The sequence below is a fragment of the Arachis stenosperma genome, chromosome 2 (genome assembly GCF_014773155.1).
Source record: "Arachis stenosperma cultivar V10309 chromosome 2, arast.V10309.gnm1.PFL2, whole genome shotgun sequence".
In the NCBI taxonomy this organism is placed as follows: Eukaryota; Viridiplantae; Streptophyta; class Magnoliopsida; order Fabales; family Fabaceae; genus Arachis; species Arachis stenosperma.
In genome coordinates, this window is record NC_080378.1 from 6,869,651 (window position 1) to 6,895,776 (window position 26,126).

The following is a 26,126-nucleotide window of genomic DNA, read 5'->3' on the forward strand; positions in this document are numbered from 1 at the left end:
GAGAATAAATATGCATAAACTATTAGAGGGTGTAGTGGTTTATACGAAAATAAAGGCTTATAGAATCTGTGGGAGGGAGCCGCAGATTATACATAGCTAAACTCCCTATATATAGCTGTGGAGGACAAATGTAAAGTCGTTGAGTGTCATTCTTCACAATAGAGAATGAAGAGAGTTTTCTATTTTTACATATTTAAGTATTTAACTTAATTCTGAATAAATTTTAAATTAAATAATTAACATATTTTATTTTTTAAATATTATATTTTTTATATCTTAATAAAAAATAAAAAATAAAGAAACATTAATTTGATTGCTATATCAAAATAAAACTATTTAAAAATTTATACAATTTTTTTATTAAAATAAAACTATTTAATAAGATTTTTTTATATTTTATTACTCTACTTTTATTATTAAATTTGTATTTAACATTGTGTGTGGTATAAAATTTTAGTTTTAATTTTTTTTATATATGATTTTGTTTTTATATAGTTTGCTATTTTTCATAGTGCAGCAAGTTCTAGACCCTAACAAAATATACCCATTTCATGTTTATTTTCTATTTTTATTTATCATATCATACACAATAAAACACTAAACATTAAACACTAACTATACAATAATTTTTTTACCTATCATATTCTTCACAACAAAATATTTTTATTTTATATTAATTTTTTTTTACATTATTAGTCTATGTGAAGCGAATCATTAATCATCATTTAAATAAGACAATTGAGTTTAAAATACAATTTTATTGTTCTCTCTCATTTGAAGTGTAATTATTGTACTGTATCAAGGAGAGAACAAAGAAATTGTATTTTAAACTTAATTATCTTATTTAAATGATGATTAAGGATTCGTTTCACATATATTGGTAGTGTAAAAAAATTAATATAAAGTAAAAATATTTTGTTGTGTATAATGTGATAGATGAAAAAAAATTATTGTATAGTTAGTGTTTAATGTTTTATTATGTATGATACAGTAGGTAAAAATAGAAAACAAATATGAAATGTATGTCATGTATATTTTGTTGGGGTTTAGAACTTGTTTAACTATAAAAAAAAATTAGCAAACTATATGAAAACAAAACCATATGTAAAAAAATAGAATTAAAAATGAGATTTTATGCCACACACAATGTTAAATATAAATTTAATAATAAAAATAGAATCGTAAAATATAAAAAAATTCCTAATATAAATAGTTTTATTTTGATAAAAAAATAGTATAAACTTTTTAAATGATTTTATTTTAATCTAGCAATTAAATTAATGTTTTTTTATTTTTTATTTTTTTATTAAGATATAAAATAATATAATACTTGACAAAATGAAATATATTAATTTTTTATTTTAAAATTTATTTAGAATTAAGTTAAATATGTAACTGTCTTTAAAATAAAAAATTCTCTTCACTTTCTATTATTACTCAACTAATTTTACGGTTGTCCTCTACTGATATATATAAGAAATTTAGCTACTTTCTACAAATTCTATAAATTTTTATTTTTCTCCAACAATTTATGCATAATTATTTTCCTTTAGAAACTGTTACCAGATACTTAATATATTTACATTTTAAATTTTATTTTAGAAACACTTAAATGTTACCATAACAATTTTTTTTGTAAAACAATTTTTGGCTACTAAACATAAATGGTTGATCTAGCAATCCCACAAAAAAAACGTGCTAATTATTAATCTATATGGCGATATTTTATGAGAATATACCATAGAGGGTATAGCACGGACTATGGAAATAGTCGCTAAAGGTCATAATATTTATTTATTTATTATTATTTTTCTAAACACAAGTATCTTATATGGGAGGTATTGAAAGGGTGGGATAAATTCGTTTATACCACACTAATCAAATTATGTAAAAGTTTTAGAACAATAAAATTCTTCTTTTTAAATTTAATGTAACATTTATTTTAAGGTATTTAAATTGAAATTAAAAAATTAAAATTTAATATCATATTTATTGATCAATTCATATATTAAAATTTTAGTTTCTATTTTTAAAAAATCAATATTTTAATATTTTCAAAAAATAAAAAATATATGAAACAAATTTTTGAAAACGGATAAATTTTAATAAATTTTTTTTTTCAAATCTCCTCATTCAAAATTTTATATTCTAAATTTATCTTTTACTTCTTACTTCATTACTCAATTTTTGCCGCCAACAATAACAATACGGACAGCAACAACAATAATCTCATCAATCAAATTTAATTATGACAACAATTTCATAATTCGATTTAACAATATAATAATTTTATAAATCAGATTGTACAGTAACAATAATATAAAAAATAAGAACAATTTTATAAAAAACAACAATCTCAATAGAAAAAGAAAAGAATAGTAAGACATAGAAGTGGCAGGACAACGTGGAATTGAAACAGACAACACAGCAAGCACAAAAGATAAAGATAGTACGGTGGATTATCGGCGAGTATAGAAAAAAGAGGTGCAATGGATTCGATCCTAAATGTAAGATCTGCTACGACAGATTTGGCTCTATCTATCTCGCAGGCGGTGAAAACGACGGTGACAGAAAAGAGAGAAAGAGAACAACGGTGACATAAAAGAGAGAAAGAGAAAGGGAAAGGAAAACGGATAGAGATGGATGAATTTAGGATTTTATTTTTTTTAATTAATAAGATTATTTTGATAATTTTAAATATTTTTATTTTTATTTTTATCTAAAATAAAAAAAAAATATTGAGACAAAATTTAATTTTGCATATTTTATATTAAATATAATACTGAAATTATTTTAATCTCAATTTTTTTTATTTTTATCTTTCAATTTCAGTTTTAATATCTTTTTCAAATGTTATATACTAAAAATTTTTTTAAATAAAATAAAATAATAATAAAATATCTTACATGTCTTCTAGAGTTTGGATGAATCCATAATGTGTTAGGCTGAATCAGTTTAAAACAATTATCGTGGCTTTACACAATAGTCATATCATATAATGTCATATTATGACCATACGAAGACCTTATCTCTTTACTGTTAAAATTTGATTTTAGACTTTTAGTTTACTTTTGGGTATGAAAAACACTTAAAATTTTACCCTAATTATTTTATTATTTATTGAAGTGTTTATAAATTAATAAAAAAATTAGTTATTGATTTATTGTATTCGATAAAAATAAAAAAATAAAAGAAGTTAGTTCACACTAAAAATTAATAATTAAATTAATTATGTATTATAAATATATATTATTTAATTTATTTTTAATATATATTTTATATTTTAATATATACTTTATAATTGTAATTGATTTTTAGTATTCAGGTAATATAATTAAAAAAATATGACACAATTTTATAGAATTTTATCAATTTGTATCTTAAGCATATAAGTTAAATATATTATAAAAAATATTATAAAAATTATTTTTTTTATATTTTTAATATATTAAAAAAATTTATTATATTTTTAAGATGTGTCTTTACAACAAAAATTAGGTAAATCCGTAGTATTATTATAAATTCAAAGATAACTAGGACTACATACACCACAAAGAAATCTCAGAGCCTCCACACTCAAATCCTGGTGAGCGCTAATTATTCTATTTCCATCTGAATCTTTTAACCCTTTCCTTTCTTTTTTTTTTTTATTTTCAATAAAGATTCTGTTTTTAATTTCTTTTAAAAATTTTCTTTAATCTTTCTTTTCCCCAATGATGTTGGTTTGGTTTGGGTATCGTGTATATATATAGTATATACGATATACACAGTATATTCTTCAATCTCGTGAAGGAGATAACACTCATAAACGAAATCTTCGTTTTTTTTTTCTTCCAAAAAGGGTTTTTCTCTTCCTTTGCATGGAAGTGAGGTGGATTAACAAAGCCTGAGCTAGAAAGAAGAAAGAAAAATCGCTTTTTGAATCCAAGGTGAGTAGTACTACTATTAGAATCTTTCTTTTGTCTTTTCGATGCGATTTGTGTTTGAATCATCAATACTCATATCTTGTTTCATCAATTGCGTTTGTGCTGTTTGTGTTAATGCTTCTGATGAATTGGTTTTGGTTCTGCTTGGTTTTTTCGAATTCATGTTTATGCAGCTCTTGATTTTGAACTTTTGATGCTCCTTTTGCATAATTTACGTCTGTTAATGTGAAATTGTGCAATTGTTTTGTAAATGTATGTTTGTTGTAGCTATAACCAGCTCATTCACAGTGATTTCAATGTGAATTTTGTTGATTGATTAACGACACCCACCACCTGTTTGTTCTTGGTCTCAGCTCGGTTATGTCTTTTTCTTATTTTATCTTTTGCGGAAGTGCAATTAATTAGTGAATCAATGATTATCTTGCTCTTAACAACCACATGACTAATTAAACTGTTCAATGGTTGAGATTTTGGGTTAACTATTTTATTTGATAATTCATATCCTTTCTCTTATATTTGGATTCAAGATTAGGGGGTTGTTAGATCATAAAGCAGTTACTTGTATATGATGTTTTTGAGCTAAGGTTGCAATTGGAGGCTTTGCAAGGCCTTCTAGTTTGATGAGTTTAGTCACAATAACCATACATGCTGCTGAACAATTCTGAAAATGTATCGTGATCTTCCTTTCGTAGGAATTTAAATTCATATTCGTACTCATTTGGTCACCTTTAGTTCCACGATTCAAAGGGATTTTTATCAGGCGCAGAGCTAGGTTAGTTTTGTAAGGGGGGCCAAAAAAAAAAATCATGGGGAACTAAACTGAGAAATACAGATAATCTGCATGAGACATTTGAAGGTTGGGGGGTCATCACCCCCCTTTGCTTATATGAGGCTCTATCTCTTATTTTTTATGTCTCTAATGATGGCATTTATGTTCCCTTTCTTTGTCTATTCAACTGCTCAGCAAGGTCTAAATAAATAGTAGTGGTAGTTGAAAATGTAACATCGAACACCGCCTATGGATTGTAGTAATTGTTAAATCAAGTCTGAAAATCACTTTTTTGTGCCCGTAGTAACTTGTTATGTACATCAAAGGGTGGTATCAAATTCAGTCATTAATTGAATTGTGTCATTTGATTGAACCACAAGAGTGGAAATTCTATTGAAATTTCATCTACATTGAATTTGTTTGAGGATTGGTTTAGAAAACTTTATTAGCCAAATATAATACAAATTCTCTTAAGGATGTCTGATGCTTTTTAATATGATGTATATAATTGCTATGACTAATAGTGGGTTATCGATGAAACAGCAACTACTATAGTGGTTTCATCAAGCCTTTTCATCATATTGTCCATACTCCCTAAATTGTTGATGCCTGCTGTTATTGGTGTTGCTTCTTTAATGATAGGAGGAGTGTATGTTTTTGTTATATTTTCTTTCCAACTCTAAAGATTGTATTTTCGGTAATATTGTAGATGGAAGCACATAGCTATAAGGATGCACAAGTCATTGAAATAAGTGGAGATCATGATGAAACAAGGAATCCAGGAGGGAGTAAGATCTGTAGTGAAGCACCATGTGGTTTTGCAGATGCAGGATCCATCTCTAAAGATTCTGAGGAACGATCAACTTCCATGCGGAAGCTTTTGATAGCAGTGGGCCTTTGTTTTGTTTTCATGACTGTTGAAGTAATTGGAGGGATCAAAGCCAACAGTCTTGCAATATTAACTGATGCGGCACATTTGCTTTCGGATGTTGCAGCCTTTGCCATCTCGTTATTTTCGTTATGGGCTGCTGGATGGGAAGCTACCCCCCGCCAATCATATGGATTTTTTAGAATAGAGATTCTTGGGGCTTTGGTTTCCATCCAAATGATATGGTTGCTTGCTGGAATTCTGGTATACGAAGCAATTGACAGAATGGTAGCCGGTCCTCGTGAAGTGGATGGTTTTCTAATGTTTTTAGTTTCTGCATTTGGTCTAGTGGTTAACATCATCATGGCTGTGCTATTGGGCCACGATCATGGACATGGGCATGGACATGGGCATGGGCATGGGCATGGCCACGGGCATGAACACGGGCACGGCCATGAACACGGACATGAGCATGGCCATGATGATCATGGCCATGGCCATGGATTCACCTTGTCTACACATGATCATCATCCCCATCATCATCATCATACAAGTGACGTGCACCATCATGCTCATGATGATCACACACACCATGGTGATGAAAACCCTCCAAAAGAGGGACATCATGGGCATAATCATGCTCACCAGGATGTTACTAAACCACTTCTTGGTGAACCTGAACCGGAGAAGAAGAAGCGATTTAACATAAATGTACAGGGTGCTTATCTCCATGTCCTCGGGGACTCTATCCAAAGTGTTGGTGTAATGATCGGTGGAGCAATCATATGGTATAAGCCTGAGTGGCAGATAGTTGATTTGATCTGTACTCTAATCTTTTCGGTAATTGTTCTGGGGACGACTATCAATATGCTTCGAAACATATTGGAGGTTCTGATGGAGAGCACACCACGAGAGATCGATGCTACTAAGCTGGAAAGTGGGCTGCTGGAGATGGAAGAAGTAGTGGCTGTTCATGAGCTGCATATATGGGCCATAACCGTCGGTAAAATCTTGCTAGCTTGCCATGTTAAAATCAGACCCGACGCCGATGCAGACATGGTCCTAGACAAGGTTATTGACTACATCAAAAGGGTCCATAACATCAGCCATGTTACAATACAGATAGAGCGTTAGTTCTTTTTCCATCAGGTTTTGAGATTATGAGGGAAGGATTTAGTTTAGACTTGGGGGGCATTATCATGTTTCTAGAACTCAAATTTCTCTATGACAATAATGCTTGCAGATTCTCTTTAGCAGTAGCAGTTTTTAAGATTGTTGATATTGAGAATTAGATATTTTGCATGCCAAATTTTCAAGCTACTAGACATTGTAAGCCAATTTTTCGCCATATTCCATAGTTCTTAGCATTGTATTGGGTATTTTGAGTTGAATTGTTACCTGGTAGTTGAATCTAAACCATTGAAATGATCCTAAATGGTTAAGATCCAAGAATTTCTGTACTCACAAAATTACAAGGTTCACTGAAGAATTGGCCAGTTTGAAAGTTTGAATCTTTGTTTGTTGCATCACAAGAGTGCCTTGGTCATATAAAAAATCCATTGTTACTTCTAAGAATCAAAAGGGTCCCCATCACACAGATTGGCACCTGCAAACTGTGTTTTAGAGTGTGTATTTTACTGACAAATTCAATGTCACAAGCACGTGAGACTGTAACTGTTTCTCAGAAATTTGTTTTGGTGATGGTGGCTATGACAAAATTTTACACCTCACTCTACCTAATGTAACTTTTTAGTGTCTATATGGATGGATAGTCACATCACCTGAATATATATATCTCTTAAGGTAGATTCCGTTTGAAATTTTCTCTCTTTGTTATAAAGGGGTGTTTGTATTTGAGTGGGATATGATTAAATTTAATTAGTACACGTTCATTTTCTTGGTGTTTGTTTCGTTTTTGCTTTTACAAATGAGTATTCGTGTGGATATAAAATTTTACCTATTCGGTGGTATGGTAAGAGAGAAACTCAAGAAAATTCAGATAAACAATCAAAAATGATTTAAAATGTAAACAGATCAAATATTAGATAATCGACTTTATTTTGTGAAATTAGGCTAAATTGTTATTAATGGATACGAAGTTAGGGATGATAATACTACCTGAATATATATATGCTTAACTAAAATCCTACTTTATAACTTTATAAATTTATTATTTTTATATATTATAATAATTATAGTAATTATATATTTATCTGAATAGGTACACACTATGACACTAATTCCGGCTCAGTCGTCCCATGACAAAACTTGCCACGGAAATGGAGACAATTTGTCCTATAGGTGAATACTCGTATATATATATATATATATATATATATATCATTCATTCATATATATTTTTTAATGTTATAACCTAAATTTTATCAATTTAAATCTAACCAGTGACCAAAGAAAATTTAAAATGGACAAAACGAACAGACAAGAGTGAACGAGTTTTGAATAAGATATGACATAGAAACAGATTGGATAGCGCTAAAATCTACTCTATCCATCTTATTGTCATCCCTGTATATGTATGGTTGGAGTTTCTCGGTGTTTAATAATTTTGCAAATTTTTATCAAAAAATAAGTTTTTGCTAATGCTATTTATGTGCTTATTTGAGCGCTATTATTTTATTAAAAAAAAGATCTTTTTTCAATAAAAAAGATCTTTTTTTATTTTTTAGCATTTTTGGCAAATTTTTAGTAGTAAAAATAAAAGTATTAGAAAAAAAATATCTTTTTTGAGAAGTAATTTATATTTTTTTTAAAAGATCTTTTTTTCTTAAAAAAAAGATATTTTCTATGTAATAAATAAACAAAAAGTATTTTTATATTGTTATATCCAAATATAATTAATAGATAAAAAAATTTTTTTGCATGAGATATCCAAACATAAAATTACTTTTACTTTTCCATAAGATCTTTTAAAAAAAGATAACTCGAAAAAAGATCTTTTTTTTAGAAACTCATCCAAATAAACCCTATGTTCTAACGTAGTAAGGTGTGTGCTTGGTTTATAGTTGTTAAACCATAACTTAGACTAATTAACTAGAAAGCAATGCAACCTTTTTTTTGTGTAAATTCTGCTCAAACAATAATATATGAAATCAAAATTTACTGTGTTTACTTCAAACAATGATTTGGAATAATCATCCATTGTTAAAACAAACAAACACACTAGTTTCGGTGAATCAACAAAGTTAGAACCTGCTCCTTTTCTCTCCTACACATGAAGTCCTTTGTAAAAATCGAGAAGATTCTTTGGTCAATGTCTGATGAGCAAAGAGTTGGGTAACAGAGATTTTTGTATATTATGTAACTATTTATTTCATAATTTTTCTATAGTTTTAGAAAACCTTTTTAATAATTTTGTCCAACTAACGTAACTTTGATGGATATATAATTAATTTCTATATTTTATTATTAGAATTGTCAATACTTGAATATTTTACAGTATAGTTTTAAAAAAGTAAATACTAAATACTAACATATTCTGAAAAAAAAAATAAGAAATGCAATATTTTTCTAAAAATCAATTTGTTATTAAACGTAAAAAATATAAAATATAAAATAAAATATTTTAAATTTTAAATCTTAAATTTGAATGAAGAATTAAGATTTATCTAATTAATAAAAAAAGTACTGTTCACTTATTAGAAAACGTTTAAAATTAAACCTTAAAAGTAATATTTATTGATGAATAGTGCTACTTTGTTACGGGACAAAAATTAGTACTGCTAGAATTCACAAATATAATATATATTTTGTGTGTATGTTTTAAAGGGTATAGACAAATCCAAGTTTTGCAGTGTCCTAAGATAGAGAGAAAGCTAAGAATGCTTCCTATTATTGTGATTGATGTCGTACAAATTATCATAGGAGTTCCGATACTATATTGCTTATGAATCCACAGTTCCAAGGCAACAATGTAGCACCAAGATAGTATTCAAGTGATTTTTTGGTGGTGTTTCCAAGTTTTTTTGTTTATTTAATTTGTTCAAGGTAAAGTGTTTTCAATTTTTCATAGCAATCATGAAAATTGGTGACATGACATTTGCAGACAAAGGAAAAACATCCTAAATTGCTTCTACCCCAATATAGACGGCATCTACAGTTATACATTATTTATTATTATTATTATTATTATTATTATTATTATTATTACTAGTATTATTATTATTATTATTATTATTATTATTATTATTATTATTATTATTTGTGTTCTGTATAAGAAGAATATTGAATTTATTTATCACTTATTTTTTTATTGTGAGTTTATTTGATAGATTTAGAGTGTATAGATGACATTATTCGATAAAGCATGGATTATTTTAGAGATGTTCATGTATCGGATTCGATCCGTATATCCGCGGTGTTTATCCAAATCCAATCCAAAAGTTGCGGATATAGATCCAATTCGCAGAGTTATCGGATCGGATCGAATTTGATTCGCATACCAATAGGATTAGATTGCGAATTTTGTATAGATATCCGCATATCTGCGTATCCGCAAAAATAAAGAAATAAATAATTAAGTAAATATTCTTTTTATGTTTTATTTTAACTAATAATTATCATATATATTATATTATTTTAATTTATTATTTAAAAAAAGTATGTTTAATACTGTTTTAAGAGTAAACATATTTAAAAGAATAGAAAACGTGAATTTTATTGCTGTTTTTTAATAAAAATAAGCTTTTTAAAAATATGTTTGTATTTTGTGGATATATCTGATATCCGATCCAATCCGATTCGCAAATGTGCGGATCGGATCCAAACTTAAAAATTGCGAGTATTGGATCTGATCTGATCCGATGATTTCAGTGCAGATCGGATCGAAATTTTGGGCATATACAATCCAATCTGATCCGCTTTCACCCCTATATCATTTTAGAGAGCATTAGACAACACTTTGAGAGTTGGATAGAGAAGATTAATAGAAAAGAAGATAAAAAAAGTAGTTGACTATGTTTTTGGCGGTAACTTAGAATATTTAAAAAGAAAGAAATGAAAGAATTTTTAAGAATAAAGAGATAAGTGTGCCTTGTCAGCAGATTCTTCTTGAGCTATAAAGAGTGATATGGTACTGACTTATTTGATTATTGATGACAATGTCAAAAATGATAATAAATTGTTTGTAAGCTGATTTTGCTATAGTCATTTTTTTGTGTCTAAACAACAAAGGAAAACACAAAACAATAAGACAATGATTTGCTGAAAAGTTTTACAAGCTTCAGACCAAATAATATTATTAGGATTACTTCTAAATTCATATCTAGCTATCTAATCTGCAACTTTATTTGCTTTCATACATATCCAATCAAATTGTATGTACTAGAGTTTTGATAACAACTCCTAAATTTTGTTAATTAAATCAACAATTTCATATTTACACCCACCAGGAGAGTCATGTAAAAGATGACGAATGTGCAGACAATCTATTTCACACACTATGTCTCTCAATCTATAATCCCAAGTTAAAACAAGGCCCCTCCAAACTGCAAAAACTTCACATCGGATGATCAACAGGAAGGAGAGCTACCAGAACAACCCACAATTCAACCCTCATTAAAATTTTTAATAAGACAACCAAATCCAACCAAGCTCAAATCAGTAAACAAACTAGCATTATAATTAACTTTAAAGCTATTACCTACAGGAAGTTTTCAAGACAAACGGTTCCTGAAGGTACTAAAAGAAGTACCCCCTATTCATATATAACTTTAGATCCATGATCGTGCTTCTGATGAGAGCAACCACCTTGTGATCTGTCTAATAATTTTCAACATTCAAAATGTCATTGCACATATGCCTCTACAACCACCACATTTCGGCCCTTAAAAGAGTTTCCTTACCAGACAAGACCTTCCGAAACCAGGCTTCTATAGAAAAGCCTTCAACCGAATCAATAACCCGAGGATCTTGAATGTAGCATCTGCCAAATAACTCTGTAATATACACAATTTCTAAGGTAATGTTCTATTGTCTCCGCAGACGCATTACATCTCTGGCACATAACCAAACTAGCTAGATGTCGCCTGAAGCGAAAGACCTCCATTGGGAGAGCGTTATGAACCCTAAACCACATAATCAAGTTGATATTTTTCAAAAGTTTTAAGTGCCAAAACTAGTTTCAATTGCTATTTTTATTCCAATTCAATTTAATTTTTAACAACCAACGATAACCCTCTCTTGCACTATACGCTTTTGTCTCTGCAGGTCACCAACTCCACCCTAATTCTATGTCAACCAAAGTCAAATAGTGCAGGCAGTGAATGAAATGCTTGACCTTAAGAAAAATTGTCGATGCAAGTCTCTCCACCTTCCAAGATCCATCATGCCACAAATTCGTTACTATAAAATCAGACTCAGGTATATAAACATAGGGAGCAATATCACAAAGTTTTTCAAAAGGAGTCCACTCATCATATTACACAAATTGTTGCACATCCTCAACATTTCATCTAAATCTATCCTTGAGAGTATCAAATGCTTTGAGAATGTTCTTTCAAATGGCTGAAGCATTCTGACGTTAAATTCTGAAAATATTTATGCATCATAATCTGCACCTACAACTTGTCTCTATTATTGAAGCGATCCCCAACCAATTTGCCAAGAAGCGCCATATTAGCTGAGTAGGTATCCCTAACACCAAAAGCCACCTGCTCATTTAGGAGTTATAGCAACATCTCACTTAATTAACGGTAATCCTCTCCCATTAGTTTGGCATCTACATAAAAATTGTCTCATAAAAAATCTATCTTTTCACAAGCATACTTCAGAAGAAGAGTAATTTGCATGTTGTAAACCGGAATAGAAGTCATTACCGATTTAACCAAATAAAGTCTTTTTGCCTTTTTCAACAAACACCTCTTCCAACTAACAAGTTTCTTCTGAATCCTTTCAATAACATCCTGAGCCATCCTTTTGGAAGACCTTTCATGCCCAATATTCATCCCTAGATATTTTCCTAAAATGCTGACAAAGCGGATTGTAGAAACTCCCAAGAGCACCTCTTTTCTTCTCTCAAAAATATTCTTTGAGCATTGAACCTTAGATTTACTAAAGTTCACCTTCAATCCTGATGCTTTGGAAAATAACTCCATAGTCTGCATAATCTCCCCTATCTGAGCTTTCGTAGCTTTACAGAAAAACAGGAGATCATCAGCAAACATCAAATGGGAGATTTTAGAGCCATGCCTGGAGACCGACACAGGTATCCACAATCCTTGAAAAATTCGATGAGTAATAAAACAAGCAAGAGCCTTCATACAAAGCATAAAAAGATATGAATACATAGGATTTTCTTGCCTTAAACCCCTCTTCGGGTTGAAATTTTGAAGTCTCTCACCATTTCACAAAATAGCCAAGGAAGATGACATCATATAGGTCATAATAATATTAATAGTAGCACTCGAAAAACCAAATCTGACCAACAAAAATTCAAGAAATTTTCAATCCACTCTGTCATAAGTTTTCTCTAAATCAATCTTAAAAGTCATAGTCTGCTTTCTAGACATAATGTTTCTCATAAAATGCATAATTTTCTGTGCCATAATGATGTTCTCCATTGTTCCTCTCTCTGGGATACCATCCTGGAGCGCGTCAATGATCTCCAAAAAAAAAAACGGTCTGACCTTGTTCACCAGTACTTTTATAATAATTTTGTAAAGAACATTACATAAACTAATGGGACATAAATCTCTTAACAAATAAGGAGCTTTCATTTTAGAAATTAGAACAATGAAGGTCTCAAAAGTAGCGGAATTTAAAATCTTGCCTTCAAATGCTCTCTTGACTAACTCCCACACATCATAACTAAGAGAGTCCAAAAATTCTTTATAAACAGAGCTTGAAAACCATCCGGTTTAAGAACTTTGGAAGAATTAATAGTCATTACAGTTCTTTTCACCTCTTCTAACGCCACCAGTTTAACAAATTTTTGACAGGTCTCAATGCTAAGAGAGGGATAAGAAAAATCTCGCATAACATTCAGGTCAATATTCTTCTTTGTAAAAAATAGTTTTTGAAAGAAAGAATTTTTTTTCCTGCTCAAACACCTATGTCTGAGTGGCCTAAATTTCATCATCTAATAACAACTCATAGATTTTATTCCTCTTTTGTCTAATAACTATCTGCAGGTGAAAAAATTTAGTATTTTTGTCACCACATCGAACTTACTGTTCTCTAGAATTTTAGTACTACAGAAATTCTTCTTGAAGAATGATAGAATTAAGCTCCTCATGAATATCTTGCTCTTTCACCCTCAACTCTGAGTCTTTTTTATTCTCGAAAAAAATCTTAACATTATTTAGCTACTTCTCTAATTTTTCCTTTTTAACAAAAATATTTTTAAATTTTTTTTATTAAAAGTAAGTATATCCATCTAAATTTTTAGTAAACTCCTGACAACATCAATAACTCTTTTATTTAAAAAAAAAAAAAGATACTACCAAGATCTTAATAATTTATTTGGTATTATAAAAACAATAATGCTAGTATATTTATAGAAGATGAACATAATTTTAGATTAAAATAACATTATTGGTATTGTTAAAAGTTCAAAATGATTTTTTTTTGTGCTACCAAGTTGTTAAATAATAAATACAGTGGCCTGAGTGTTAACCTAGTAGTACAGACATAAAGTACATCACTTACCCTTGGATTCAAGAAAGGCATCTATGCACAGTGTCTAGTTTATACATGTTATTCAGTAATTGACCTACTAAGCGTCTTTTCAACTTTGAGTGTTTTTAAAGATATAAAATTTATATTTTCTATTAATTAAATTTTTTAGATAAATAATTTTATAATAATATAATATTAGAATTTTATAAATTAAATATTTAAAACCAATTTTTATTATCTGAAAAAAATCAACATAAAAAAAATTATACATAATTATTACGCTTCAAATTTAAAAGGAGTTCTTAAATAAAAAAATATATTAATAACATAATAATTTATATATTTTTCTCCGTTAATTTGATTTTTTTTTTGGCATAAATTACTTTTAAGACATGTATGTACAAAAATTGAGTTATTTATTTATTGATGACTTTGTAATCTGTAATCAACTAATCATTTAAATCTCTTCCTTCAACCAACTTGCTTAGCTTATGAGTTGAATAATCAAAGCAAAGCTAATGAAAAATGTCTTTTAATTTTCTGTTAATTCCTCTGTTACACCATTTTGGCACGGAAAAGAATACAAGGTAAATTTGATTTTAAATTCAAAACATATAAAAATAGGAATAATCATTATTTTTAAAACATCATATGTGAGGAATAATCATTATTCCAAAACCGGAAAATAGGAAATTACACTCCCAGAATTATTTATTTGTTGTGATAAATATAAATGTCCATTCTTTCAATCAAATCATTTTGTGCGATTCAAAAACTTAATAGTGAATGGTGTAAAATTTTTAAGGCTAGATATATATTTATGAAGCCATAAAAATATAATGTTTTTACATGTATAAATAAAAAACGTGTGGTCAGAGAATATACACAGTAATAATAATAATTTTTTTTTAGATACTGCTAATATTTTTTTTCTTTTTACGTTACTATATATATTAAATAAACATATGAATCATCTCTATTATATTGAGTTAATTATATTGGTAAATATTAATATTAGAGTCTTCTATTTATATATCTTTATTTTATATTTATTACATCTTTTTTATTTATTTATTTTACAACACATTATTAGCACGAGACTCTGATCAAATTTTAGAAAGACTTAGATAATAAAATTTCATTATGTTAAAGCTCTCTCATTTTGAATTTAATGCTCTTGATATATCTGAAAACAACTACTTATCATGGATACTAGATGCCGAAATCCATCTTGATTCAATGGATCTAGAAAATACCATTAGGGCTGAAAATAATACATCACAAAAGGATAAAACCAAAGTCATGATCTTTCTTCGTCGTCATCTTGACGAAAGATTGAAAAATGAATATCTCACACTAAAAGATCCTGCAGATGTGTGGAAAAACCTTGAAAAAAGGTATAATCATCAAAAGACAGTGATACTTCCTCAAGCCCGATATAAGTGGACGCACTTACGTCTGCAGGATTTTAAATCCATAAATGAATACATTTCAACAATCTTACAAATTACCTCACAAATAAAATTATGTGGAAAAAAGATAACTGATAATGACATGTTAGAGAAAACTTTTTCGATCTTCCATATCTCGAATGTGTTCCTGCAGCAGCAATATTGAGAAAATGAATTTAAAAAATATTTTGAGCTAATTTCTTACCTTCTTATTGCTAACTGTAACAATGAATTGCTTTTAAGAAATCATGAAGCGCACCTAGCTGACGCTACCTATTTCTTGAAGCAAATGCGGCAAATCATAACCCCATAAGAGTTAAATAACAAGGTTTTGGTGACAATAAAATTTATGAAAGGAAGAAAATTTATGTTCACATATGGTAATACAGATATACCATAGAGGTTTACGAAACAGACGATTGCAGCAACATCCTCTAATCACGCTAAAATACTAGCGATACATGAAACAAGTCGTGAGTGTTTTTAGCTCAGGAGTTTGATCCAATATATTCTGTCATCATGTGGACTAATTGATCATAAGATAGCTCCAACTGTTCTATTTGAAGATAATACAGCATGCATTACACACCTTAAAGGTGGATATATCAAAGGTGATAGAACAAAGCATATTTCTCTCAAATTTTTCTTCACCATGATTTTCAAAATCAAGGAACAATTGATGTCCAATAGATCTGCTCAAGCGATAATCTGGTAGATTTATTTACAAATTCATTTCAAAAATCCTCTTTTGAAAGATTGATACATCAAATTGAGATGCCGATTTTGAGATATTAAATAATGGTAACAAGATGGGGAGACTGTACTCTTTTTTTCTTAATCAGATTTTTTTCCATTAGATTTTTTTAGACAAAAGGTTTTCAATGAGACATTTCCCATCACAAAAGATATTGTACTCTTTTTCTTTCACTAATTTTTTTCAATTGGGTTTTGTAACACCCTAACTTTTAACACCTCAAGATCGCACTAAAACTCCGGGAGTCACCTACTTCTACTTCTTTAATTTTATACTATATTTATTTAATATTGAACTTTCGCGAATACGAACCAAAATCCCTAATTAAGAAAATGAAAAATTTTTACTTTTAAATCACTTAACCATAAAAGTATATATTCACATAGCTTTATATACATATACTTATGTCAAAGAACCTCAATTACAAATCCTACCCCTCTAAAACTAAAAACAATAAACGACAAGGGGGAAGAATAAGACTAAACCAAATACAGAAAATACGGATACATATATACATGATGTTCAGTCGTAGCTCCGCGCCAAAGATTCCTGAACCTGTTACTGAAAGAAAAATTTGTAAGGGGTTTTATTTTAAAATTAACCATTTTCAATTTAAGAATGCCAAAAAATATAGTAAATAATTGCAAATATGTTAGTAATTATAACGTTATTGAGTTTGGATTTTTTTTGCTGTGGATGATTGGCTGTGATTGTGATTGAGTTTTTGGTTGAGAAAGTGAATGGTAATTGATTTTGATGTTACTAAATAAATGATTTTACTAGGATTGGAATCATATGTCGATTATTGAAAACCTTGTATTTGAAAAGCGCTGATGAAAGGCTGGTAAACTGTTGAGAAGATATGAAAGTGAGGGAACCCGTAAGGGTGGTGAAGTCGAGTTTTGAGGAGGGGTTCCGCCTGTATTCTTGTTAAAACAAACGAAAAAGTGATTTTGTTTCGAAACTTGATTTATATATATATTTATATTAAGAAATTATCTTTTTATTGAAAATCCGATTTATAAACCTATTTTAAGAAAATGATCTTATATTGAAAAAGATCTGATTGCATATTTACTCATATTGAGGAAAAAATTTTATATTCAAAGTCTGAGTTATAAAATTTATACTAAGGAGTGACTTGGATTTGAAACTGTTGGAAAGAGTTTAGAAAAATATTGGTTTGATTCATTAGTAATTATTAGTTTGATTCAAGAGCAAAGAATTTGAAAGAAAGCTAAATTTTATTGAAATAGAACGTGGCTTAGTTTTAAAGAAAACGATTTGATTATTGAGAATTATTCGATATTTGAAAATGGTTTTGATTATTGAAAAGGATTTGATATTCAAAATGGTTGAGAGATTGTTTAGTTGGGACCGTGAAAGGGTGGCATAACCCGAATTTTAGAGAAAATGCTGTCAAATTTTAAAGTGTTATTTAAAAGTAAATCTAATTTAAGAATATTATTTGATTTCGATTTATTACGAAAAAAATTTTGTTTTCAATTCGATTTATTAAGAAAATGTAACACCACCTGGGTAAGAAGCAGCGTGAAGATGTCCCCTGCTCCGGGTACGTGGGTAAGATGCAAGGGTTGAGGCAAGGTTCTACTTGCTCCGTATTTGGTGTTCTGTCCAATGGTTAGCTACCAGGACATGTCCGGTTGGTTGTATAACCGACAGATGAGTTTATTAACCATAGGGCAGATATGCATCATATGCATTTGCATGCTTTGTTTGGGTTTGAATTTGTTTTGGTTTGCCTAACTACTTAACTATCTCTAACTGCTATATGAGCTACTTGCTATAACTGCTACCTATACCTGTGTTTTCCTTATCTGTTTTGCCTGTATTTGTTTTGGTATGGTATTTTTGAGATTAAGTTTTAGTGCTGAATTGATGATAGTGTTGGTTGATTACAAGATTGGTTTCTGATTGAGGTTTAGTAAAGTATGAAATATCAAACTGGTTCAGCATAGGTTTAATGAACCCATGTTTGGAATAAGTTGGTCATGCATACTATTAGGAAACTTTTAAGATTCTTTTATAAGAAAAGTGAGTTTTAGATTTCTGGATACTTAACTGATTTCTCTTTAAATATCTTCTTATGACAATTCTGAAACTCAGTGGTGAGACCGTGTGGTTAAGTTCTCACTCCCCTACAGTTTTTATCTTTTCAGGACAAACGAAGAAGTTTGCAGAATTTTTGTTAAATTTCTAATTATGTTGTTTTTGTTTGTATACATATGTTATAGATTTTTCCTCGCCTTTATTATTATATTTTTGTAAGAGAGAAGGAGTCGTGACTGTAATAATATGTAGGTATATAATGCTTTTAAGTTACCTAAGTAAGAAGTTTTGCATATATGTATAAGCTTGTTTATTTTCAATTAAAAAGTATTTCCGTTTTTATTAAAAAGAAAACAACGATACGATTTTGAGTCAAAGGCTCCTAATTTATTATTAAGTATATGAAGTCGTCATAATACTTCTTGCTATCAGAGTGGCGCAGACGGAAACGTGACATTCTAATAGTGAGGGTATTACAGGTTTTTCTTTAGTAAAGTTTTAACGAGTCATAATCATAAATGGATATCCAATGGGAGTATTGTGATAAATATGAATGTCCATCTGTAACAGCCCAAATCACCCGCTAGCACGATATTGTCCACTTTGTCACACAAGGCCTCACGGTTTTGCCTTTGACAATAGGGATGATAGCCGAAGCCCCCCACACTCACTGGTCAAAACGTGTCATGCTAGGGAGAGGTATCCACACCCTTATAAGCCATGCTTCGTTCTCCTTTCCAACCGATGTGGGTCTTTACAATCCACCCCCCTAAGGGAGCCCAGCGCCTTCGCTGACACATCGATCCGGGCTCCGACTCTGATACCATCTGTAACAGCCCAGACCACCCGTTAGCATGATATTGTCCGTTTTGGCACACAATGCCTCACGGTTTTGCCTTTGACGATAGGGATGATAGTTGAAATTCCCCACACTCACTCGTCAAAACGCGTCATGCTAGGGAGAGGTATCCACACCCTTATAAGGCATGCTTCGTTCCCCTCCCCAACCAATGTGCGACCTTACACCATTCGTCCAATTAAATCATTTTGGAGGTCCAAAAACTTAATAGTGGACGGTGCAAAAGTTCCAAGGTTGGACTGCACATTTGTGAAACCATGAAAAGAGAATCTCCTACATGTATAAATAGAAAAAGTGTGGCCCGAGAATAACACACACAACAATAACAATAATCCTTCTTTTTTTATATACTGCTAATATTCTTCTTTCTCTTTTTTCATTATTATATATATTAAATAAATATATGAATCATCTCTATTATATTAAGTTACTTATATTGGTGAATATTAATACTAGAGTCTAGAGGTGAACGCGGATCGGATCGGATTGGATATGGCCAAAATTTCGAATCGATCCGCACTAAAATCATCGGATCATATCTCATATCCACAATTTTTAAGCTTGGATCCTATTCGTGCGGATTGGATCGGATCGGATATTGGAAATATCCGCAAAATACAAAATATTTTTAAAAGCTTATTTTTATTAAAAAATATCAATGAAATTTATTTTTCTATTCTTTTAAATATGTTTACTGTTAAAATAATATTAAACATATTTTTTTAAATAATAAATTAAAATAATACAACATATATGATAATTATTAGTTAAAATAAAATATAAAAATAATATTTACGTATTTGTTTCTTTATTTTTGTGGATACGCGGATATGGGGATACTTACACAAAATCCGCAATCCTATCCGATAGTCTTGCGAATCGGATCCATATCTGCAATTTTTGGATCGAATTCGGATAAACACCACGGATATGCGGATCGGATCCGATCCATGAACACTCCTACTAGAGTCTTCTATTTACACATCTTTTTTTTATATTTAATACATCTTATTTATTTATTTATTTTACAATATTATTATTATTATTTTGGTTTATTCACGGTATCTCTTAACCCGACAAGTTAAGAACTAATCCGTTTCGGATTAGAGTTCTATTTAAGGGTTTGTCGTTGGCTAATAGATTACTGCATGCACAAGGCAGAATTTAAAACCCTAACACTTGTTTAAGCAATCTAGTGAGTTAACTATTAAATTAATCCAACTTTTATAAAATTATTTATTATTAAGAGATAAATATTCACTTTAAGATTTTGGTTCTTATATAGACTAAGTATAATTTTCGTTCTTATAATTTTGACCAAAAATTAAAATCATCCCTAAAATTTTTTTTTACCTAATTATCTTAATATTAAATTTAATTTTAAAATAGTTTTTCGCACAAAAAATATCCTTATGTTCCTTATTCTCTTTCCTTCGTATTCACTCTCCTCCAAAAAGCTTTCTTTTTCCCTCCCCATCACCTCCTCCATCACCCTTAATTAAATATAACATCAAGTTTATATAAAGGCTATCAAAATATAAACATACATATGAAGCATTTTACACATTTAATTAACATGTAATTATTTAAAGGCTATCAAAATGCCTCTCGATTTTTGAATTTGCCGATAAAATATTCTTTATTTTTAAGATATTAAATATATATTTTTAAAAAATATTTTAGATATTAAATTTTGATGTAATTTTTTATAAATATAATTTAAAAAATGAGATATTTTTATTCTTAAAAATTTATAATTTTATGTTAAATATATTTTTTATTTTTTTGACAAAAATGTTATTTGTACATCAAAATTAACCACTAAAATCAGCTACTAATATATTTGTGTATAAATATATGTGTAATTTAATTTATTTTTAATGTATATTTGTATTTTAGTATATATTTTATACTGATAACTGATTTTAGTAACTGATTTTAGTGTACATTACGTAGCATAACTCTTTTTTCAATTATCAAAAATACTTTTAAAAAATAAAAAATTTTAAAGATTAAATTTTGATCTAATTGTTTATATATATATATATTAAATAATTATCCAAATATTACTACAGAATTTTGAATCAAATGCATAAATATTTTGCTGAATACAAAATTCGAAGATATTTTTGTTTGCATTTTCAAAAATTACAGGTAATTTTGGTAGTTTATTCTTGTTTAAAATTAGGTCGATATAACTTAATTGATACTACTTTTATTATGTACGTGAGTGAGAAAATAAAGTCGTCCTTCATATAGGGTTTTAAAAAAGTGATGTTGAAATAGCATCATTGAGAATATTACCGTGGGAAAGGGAAATATTATGACACTAAAATTCGCCTTATACGACAGAATATTTGCTGTGGTATGATAACTATCAAAGTAAAAAACAATATTTATATATCACATTGGTCCAGCATGCATAAGAAATTGTCCGTATTAGGCCTTAACGAAATTTGAATGTGTAAATTATATATCTCATAGGGGATTATCATTGTACCAATTGACTCGGCAGAAAAATATAAATAGTGGATAATGTTTGTAGAATTTTGAGGCCAACCATTGGTTCGTGACATTTTTTTGATATATATATATATATGATTTATGATATTATTCTTTTAAAGTTTAAATTAATAGTAAAATACACATAACTAATTGTATTTTTAATACGTTTTTTCTATGCAAGAATATTTTTGAACTTTTGTATAATTTTTTTTATTTGTCTTATGATAATTTTTTTATTTTTTATTAAAATCACTAAAGATAAAATTCTAAACTTTTAAGTTATAAAAATTTTGATTTTTTTTTAATTTTAAACTAATAAAAAGATATATATATATATTACTTTTATAACGTCTATTATTTGATATTTAATTTTTATTTAACTTATTTTTTATAATAAATTTTAAAAATTATTTATTTTTATATTTTTAAATTGAATATTAATTTATAATTTTTATTTTGGCAAGTTACACTCTATCGTTGAGACACCATAGCAAAATTTTTTATATATGAACTATGAAGTACGGATATTTCACTGAATTGTGTCTATGTATTGAACACATTTCGAACACGACACTCACCGATATTCGTCCGACATGCGTGTCAGCTGTGTCTAACCGTGTATTAATAAAAAGTGAAAAAAAATTTTGGACACGTTTAGACACATCTAAATACCATCATGTGTTAGTATGTCTAGTTTTATTCTTAACATATATTCTTAAAATAACTTTAGATATAGTATATATTATTATTTATTAAAATAAAAAATTATTTTAAATATTTGATATAATTAAAATAAGACATTAAAAATAATTAAACAAATTTAATTTATATTTTAATATCAATAAAATATCAAAATATCATTATGATTTATCTAAAAAATACTTTATATTTCGTATATATGTGTGTTCCTGTATCATGTAAAATATTAAAATTTACTTGTCGGCGTGTTCCATATTATGTCGTGTATGTTCGTGTCAGTGTCCATGTATCATAGTATATGAGATACGTGGTTCGTTGTGGTTAAGATACTAGGTTATTCATTGCCTACTAAGCTATCCAGATTAAATTATAGTAGCCACCGTCCACACTTTCTCTTTTTAACTTACAAGAGTGTCAAGTCTAAAGCTACTTAAACATTTGAGAACCAAATTTGTGATTCATCAGTTAGTGTGGATTTTCAAGATATAAATGATGATAAGCGACGACCAAACACTAAAATTGGAGGTATCTGAACGTGACCTTGTTTTGGTTTAACTAATATTCAAGTTGCCCGACATATAACATGTTTCAAAATATAATATTCAATTTGCATAATTTAAGCCACATATACTTATTTTTAAATGATAATGTAAATTGAGTTTCAGTTTATTATACATAATTTACACGTTTAAACATTCATGGATAACAAAGCTAGCAACTGTAAAAAACCAAGATTAAGAGCACTTTATAGTACTATAAGTTTAAAGTACCATGTATTGCATTATATTATACATAAATTTTTAATTTAAATTGAAAAAAAATTGAAACATTTTGGGATTAATGAACTAAAATTAATTTTAAAACCTAAAAATCCATCTATTTAGCTCCAAGATGGGACAAATTAGCGTTTTAATTAAATTGATTGACATTCTAAGAACTTCTTTTCTAATTAAACCAATAAACAATTACAAAAAATATTTATACAAAATTACTACATGTGTATAAAAAATCAGTTACTAAATTAATCACAATATAATTATATATTATTTAATTTATTTTTAATATATATTCTTTACATGTGACTAATTTAATAGCTATTTTTTTAATGTAAATATAATGTGGTTGATATTATAAAATTATCGATAATGTTAAAAAGACAAAAAATAATTAGTTTAAATAATTTGAATTTGTCTTATTTAATATTTATCTGTGGTAAAAAATATTAAATAAAACCAAAATAATAAGTTTTAACCATTTTTTACTAATATTTTTGATAAATCATATATTAAAAAAAAAAAGAAAAAAAAGAGAAACATGGAATAAAGCCAATCTATCCTTCACTCATTAATTGGCATCACGCTTAGAATAATAATTTATGTAAATAAAAATTTCTTGGTGATATTAAATACTATAGATATAAAATAATAAATAAGTCTAAAATACTCCTTTAAATATAGCCAAAATATAGGACAATAGGATTATATTAAAACAAAAAAGATATATTCGAAGACACAATTAATACGAAAAATGGAAGCGTAGCTAATGTCATGAAGCCACAGTCCAAAATTTAATCAATTTCTTAGCAACAAATTCCACAGCTAGCTACATATATATGTTCCTGACAACATATAAATGAGACAAACAAGGACGAAAGGTGGATTTTAACTAACAGTTTTTGGACTTCTTTTCATGCAACAAAATCCCGAAATTCTTGATAGAATTGTGAATCTGAAATTGGTTAGAGTTCAACGGAAAAAGTAAAAGTTTAGGCACAATCATAGCTAATGTTTATGTTTACGTGTCATGTTCATGTTTCACATACATGATGAATTTTTAAATTTTTTTATGTTAATTTTTTTGTTGTTATTGTCATTTAACTGAATTAATATAAATATTTAATAAAAAAATATTTTTAAATATATATTCTTTTTATATTAATATACGTATGTATATTACCTTATTTTTTGGTAAATAAAAAACAATGTTTATTCGTTAAATTTGTTAGTTTCTCAATTAATTCATTTTGTTTATTGTGAATCGTAAATAATTATAAAAATTTTTCTTTTAATTTTAGTAAAAAAATCTATGATATAAAATAAAATAAAATAAATAAATTCAGTATTTACTTATTAAATCACTCAATTTTTATTAAACTTAATAGAAACAATAAAAACTAATAAATAATTACTTGTTAGAACATTCAAATTTTGCTTAAGCCGGTTTTGAGGCTTAGTGTATATAATTATTCTCGCTAAAAGCTTTATTCAATCGTGCACTTAAGGTCGACTCTCGATTAGAAGAGATAAAATGACAGATACCAAATAAGTAATAAAAAAAAAATAAAACCTAAAAGAGACAATGTCAGAACGAAGTTATCAAGCTAATCTGTTAAACTTATCGAAAAAAATAGATCGATCTAAAATTTTGAACTCGTCAAACCATAAATTTTGATGAGTGATCGACCCAATTTTTTTTTTTTAAAAAAAAGAGAAGTGGTGATTACTGTAAGAATATATGTACAAAAATTTAAAATTATAATTTTTAAATACATTTCTTTTACTTTTTATTTTTTTTATCTTTTTCTTTATTTATTTTATTTTATCCTTTCATATATATATATATATACACGATGGTATATAACTTGTTTCTATCACAAAATTATATTTTATGATTGATTTTATTTAAAAATTAAATTATAAATATTATTTTTTAATCTTTATAGTAATTTAAAAATAGATATTATTATGGAGAATTTTATTGGCATTGAAAACTTTAAAAAAAGATTTGTAAAAAATTTATTTTGTAATTTGATTAACTTTTTTATTTGAATTTGATTTATGATTAAATTTTTAATTTTTTTAATAAAGAGGGCTAACTAACCGCTCAATCAATCTATCATAAAACGGGAATAAATTAGCATTTTACGTTCGTTTTATTTTTAGGAAGTCACTTTGATAAAGACATTAAATATATCTTTTTTTTAAAGACGTTTATATGTGTCATAATATTATTGGATATCTTTATTAAATCGGTTAATAATTTATTTTTTAATAAACCAAAACAAAATCGGTTACTATAGCAACAATAATAAACCTAATTGTCTGCATTATAAGTATTAGACCCGATTTGATCTGATCGATTTACACATTTTGAACCGAATCATATTTAAATTTTTTGATAAAAAAGATAAATATATCCTTAACTTTTGTTTAATGAACATTTAAATCCCTAAAATATAAAATTACAATTAAATTCCTAGAAGAAAAAAAACCCCAACCCTAGCCCTTTGTCTCTGCCCAAGTCCAAACCCAAGCCCAACCTCTCCCTAATCTCTCAAGCTGACCCGAAAAAGAAAAAAACCTAGCCCTAACATCTCCTTTCTCTCCTTTTCTCATTGAAGTTCGAGCTCCTCATCTCTTTGTTCACTAGCTATCGCAATCTCAAGCTCTCTCCCTCTCTCGTCTCCTGTCTCACACCCAAAGTCCTCGTCACTTCCGTCTCTTCAGTCGTTACCGTCTCGCATTCAGCCGCACTTGCACGCCTTCTCTAAGCATATAATTGTTGGAATCATTATAAGTGGCGCTTTGATGA

General features: G+C 28.3%; 1 protein-coding gene across 2 annotated transcripts; it reads left to right on the forward strand.

The window, feature by feature from the left end:
• Positions 1 to 3,516: 3,516 nt before the first annotated feature.
• On the forward strand, positions 3,517 to 7,291 carry LOC130962119 (metal tolerance protein 1-like). Of its 2 annotated transcripts, XM_057888214.1 has the most exons (3): positions 3,517 to 3,586; positions 3,842 to 3,929; positions 5,405 to 7,291. In XM_057888214.1, the coding sequence occupies exon 3, from the start codon at positions 5,405 to 5,407 to the stop codon at positions 6,695 to 6,697; it is 1,293 nt and encodes a 430-aa protein (XP_057744197.1). In that variant the 5' UTR covers positions 3,517 to 3,586; positions 3,842 to 3,929; the 3' UTR covers positions 6,698 to 7,291. The 2 variants fall into 2 exon arrangements, with proteins under 2 accessions (XP_057744197.1, XP_057744196.1); XM_057888213.1 differs by lacking the exon at positions 3,517 to 3,586 and having other exon boundaries at positions 3,635 to 3,929.
• The last annotated feature ends 18,835 nt before the right edge of the window (positions 7,292 to 26,126 follow it).

Bases quoted from the DNA above. Each gene is read 5' to 3' on its own strand.
- LOC130962119 (XM_057888214.1), top strand. From the start codon at position 5,405: ATGGAAGCACATAGCTATAAGGATGCACAAGTCATTGAAATAAGTGGA.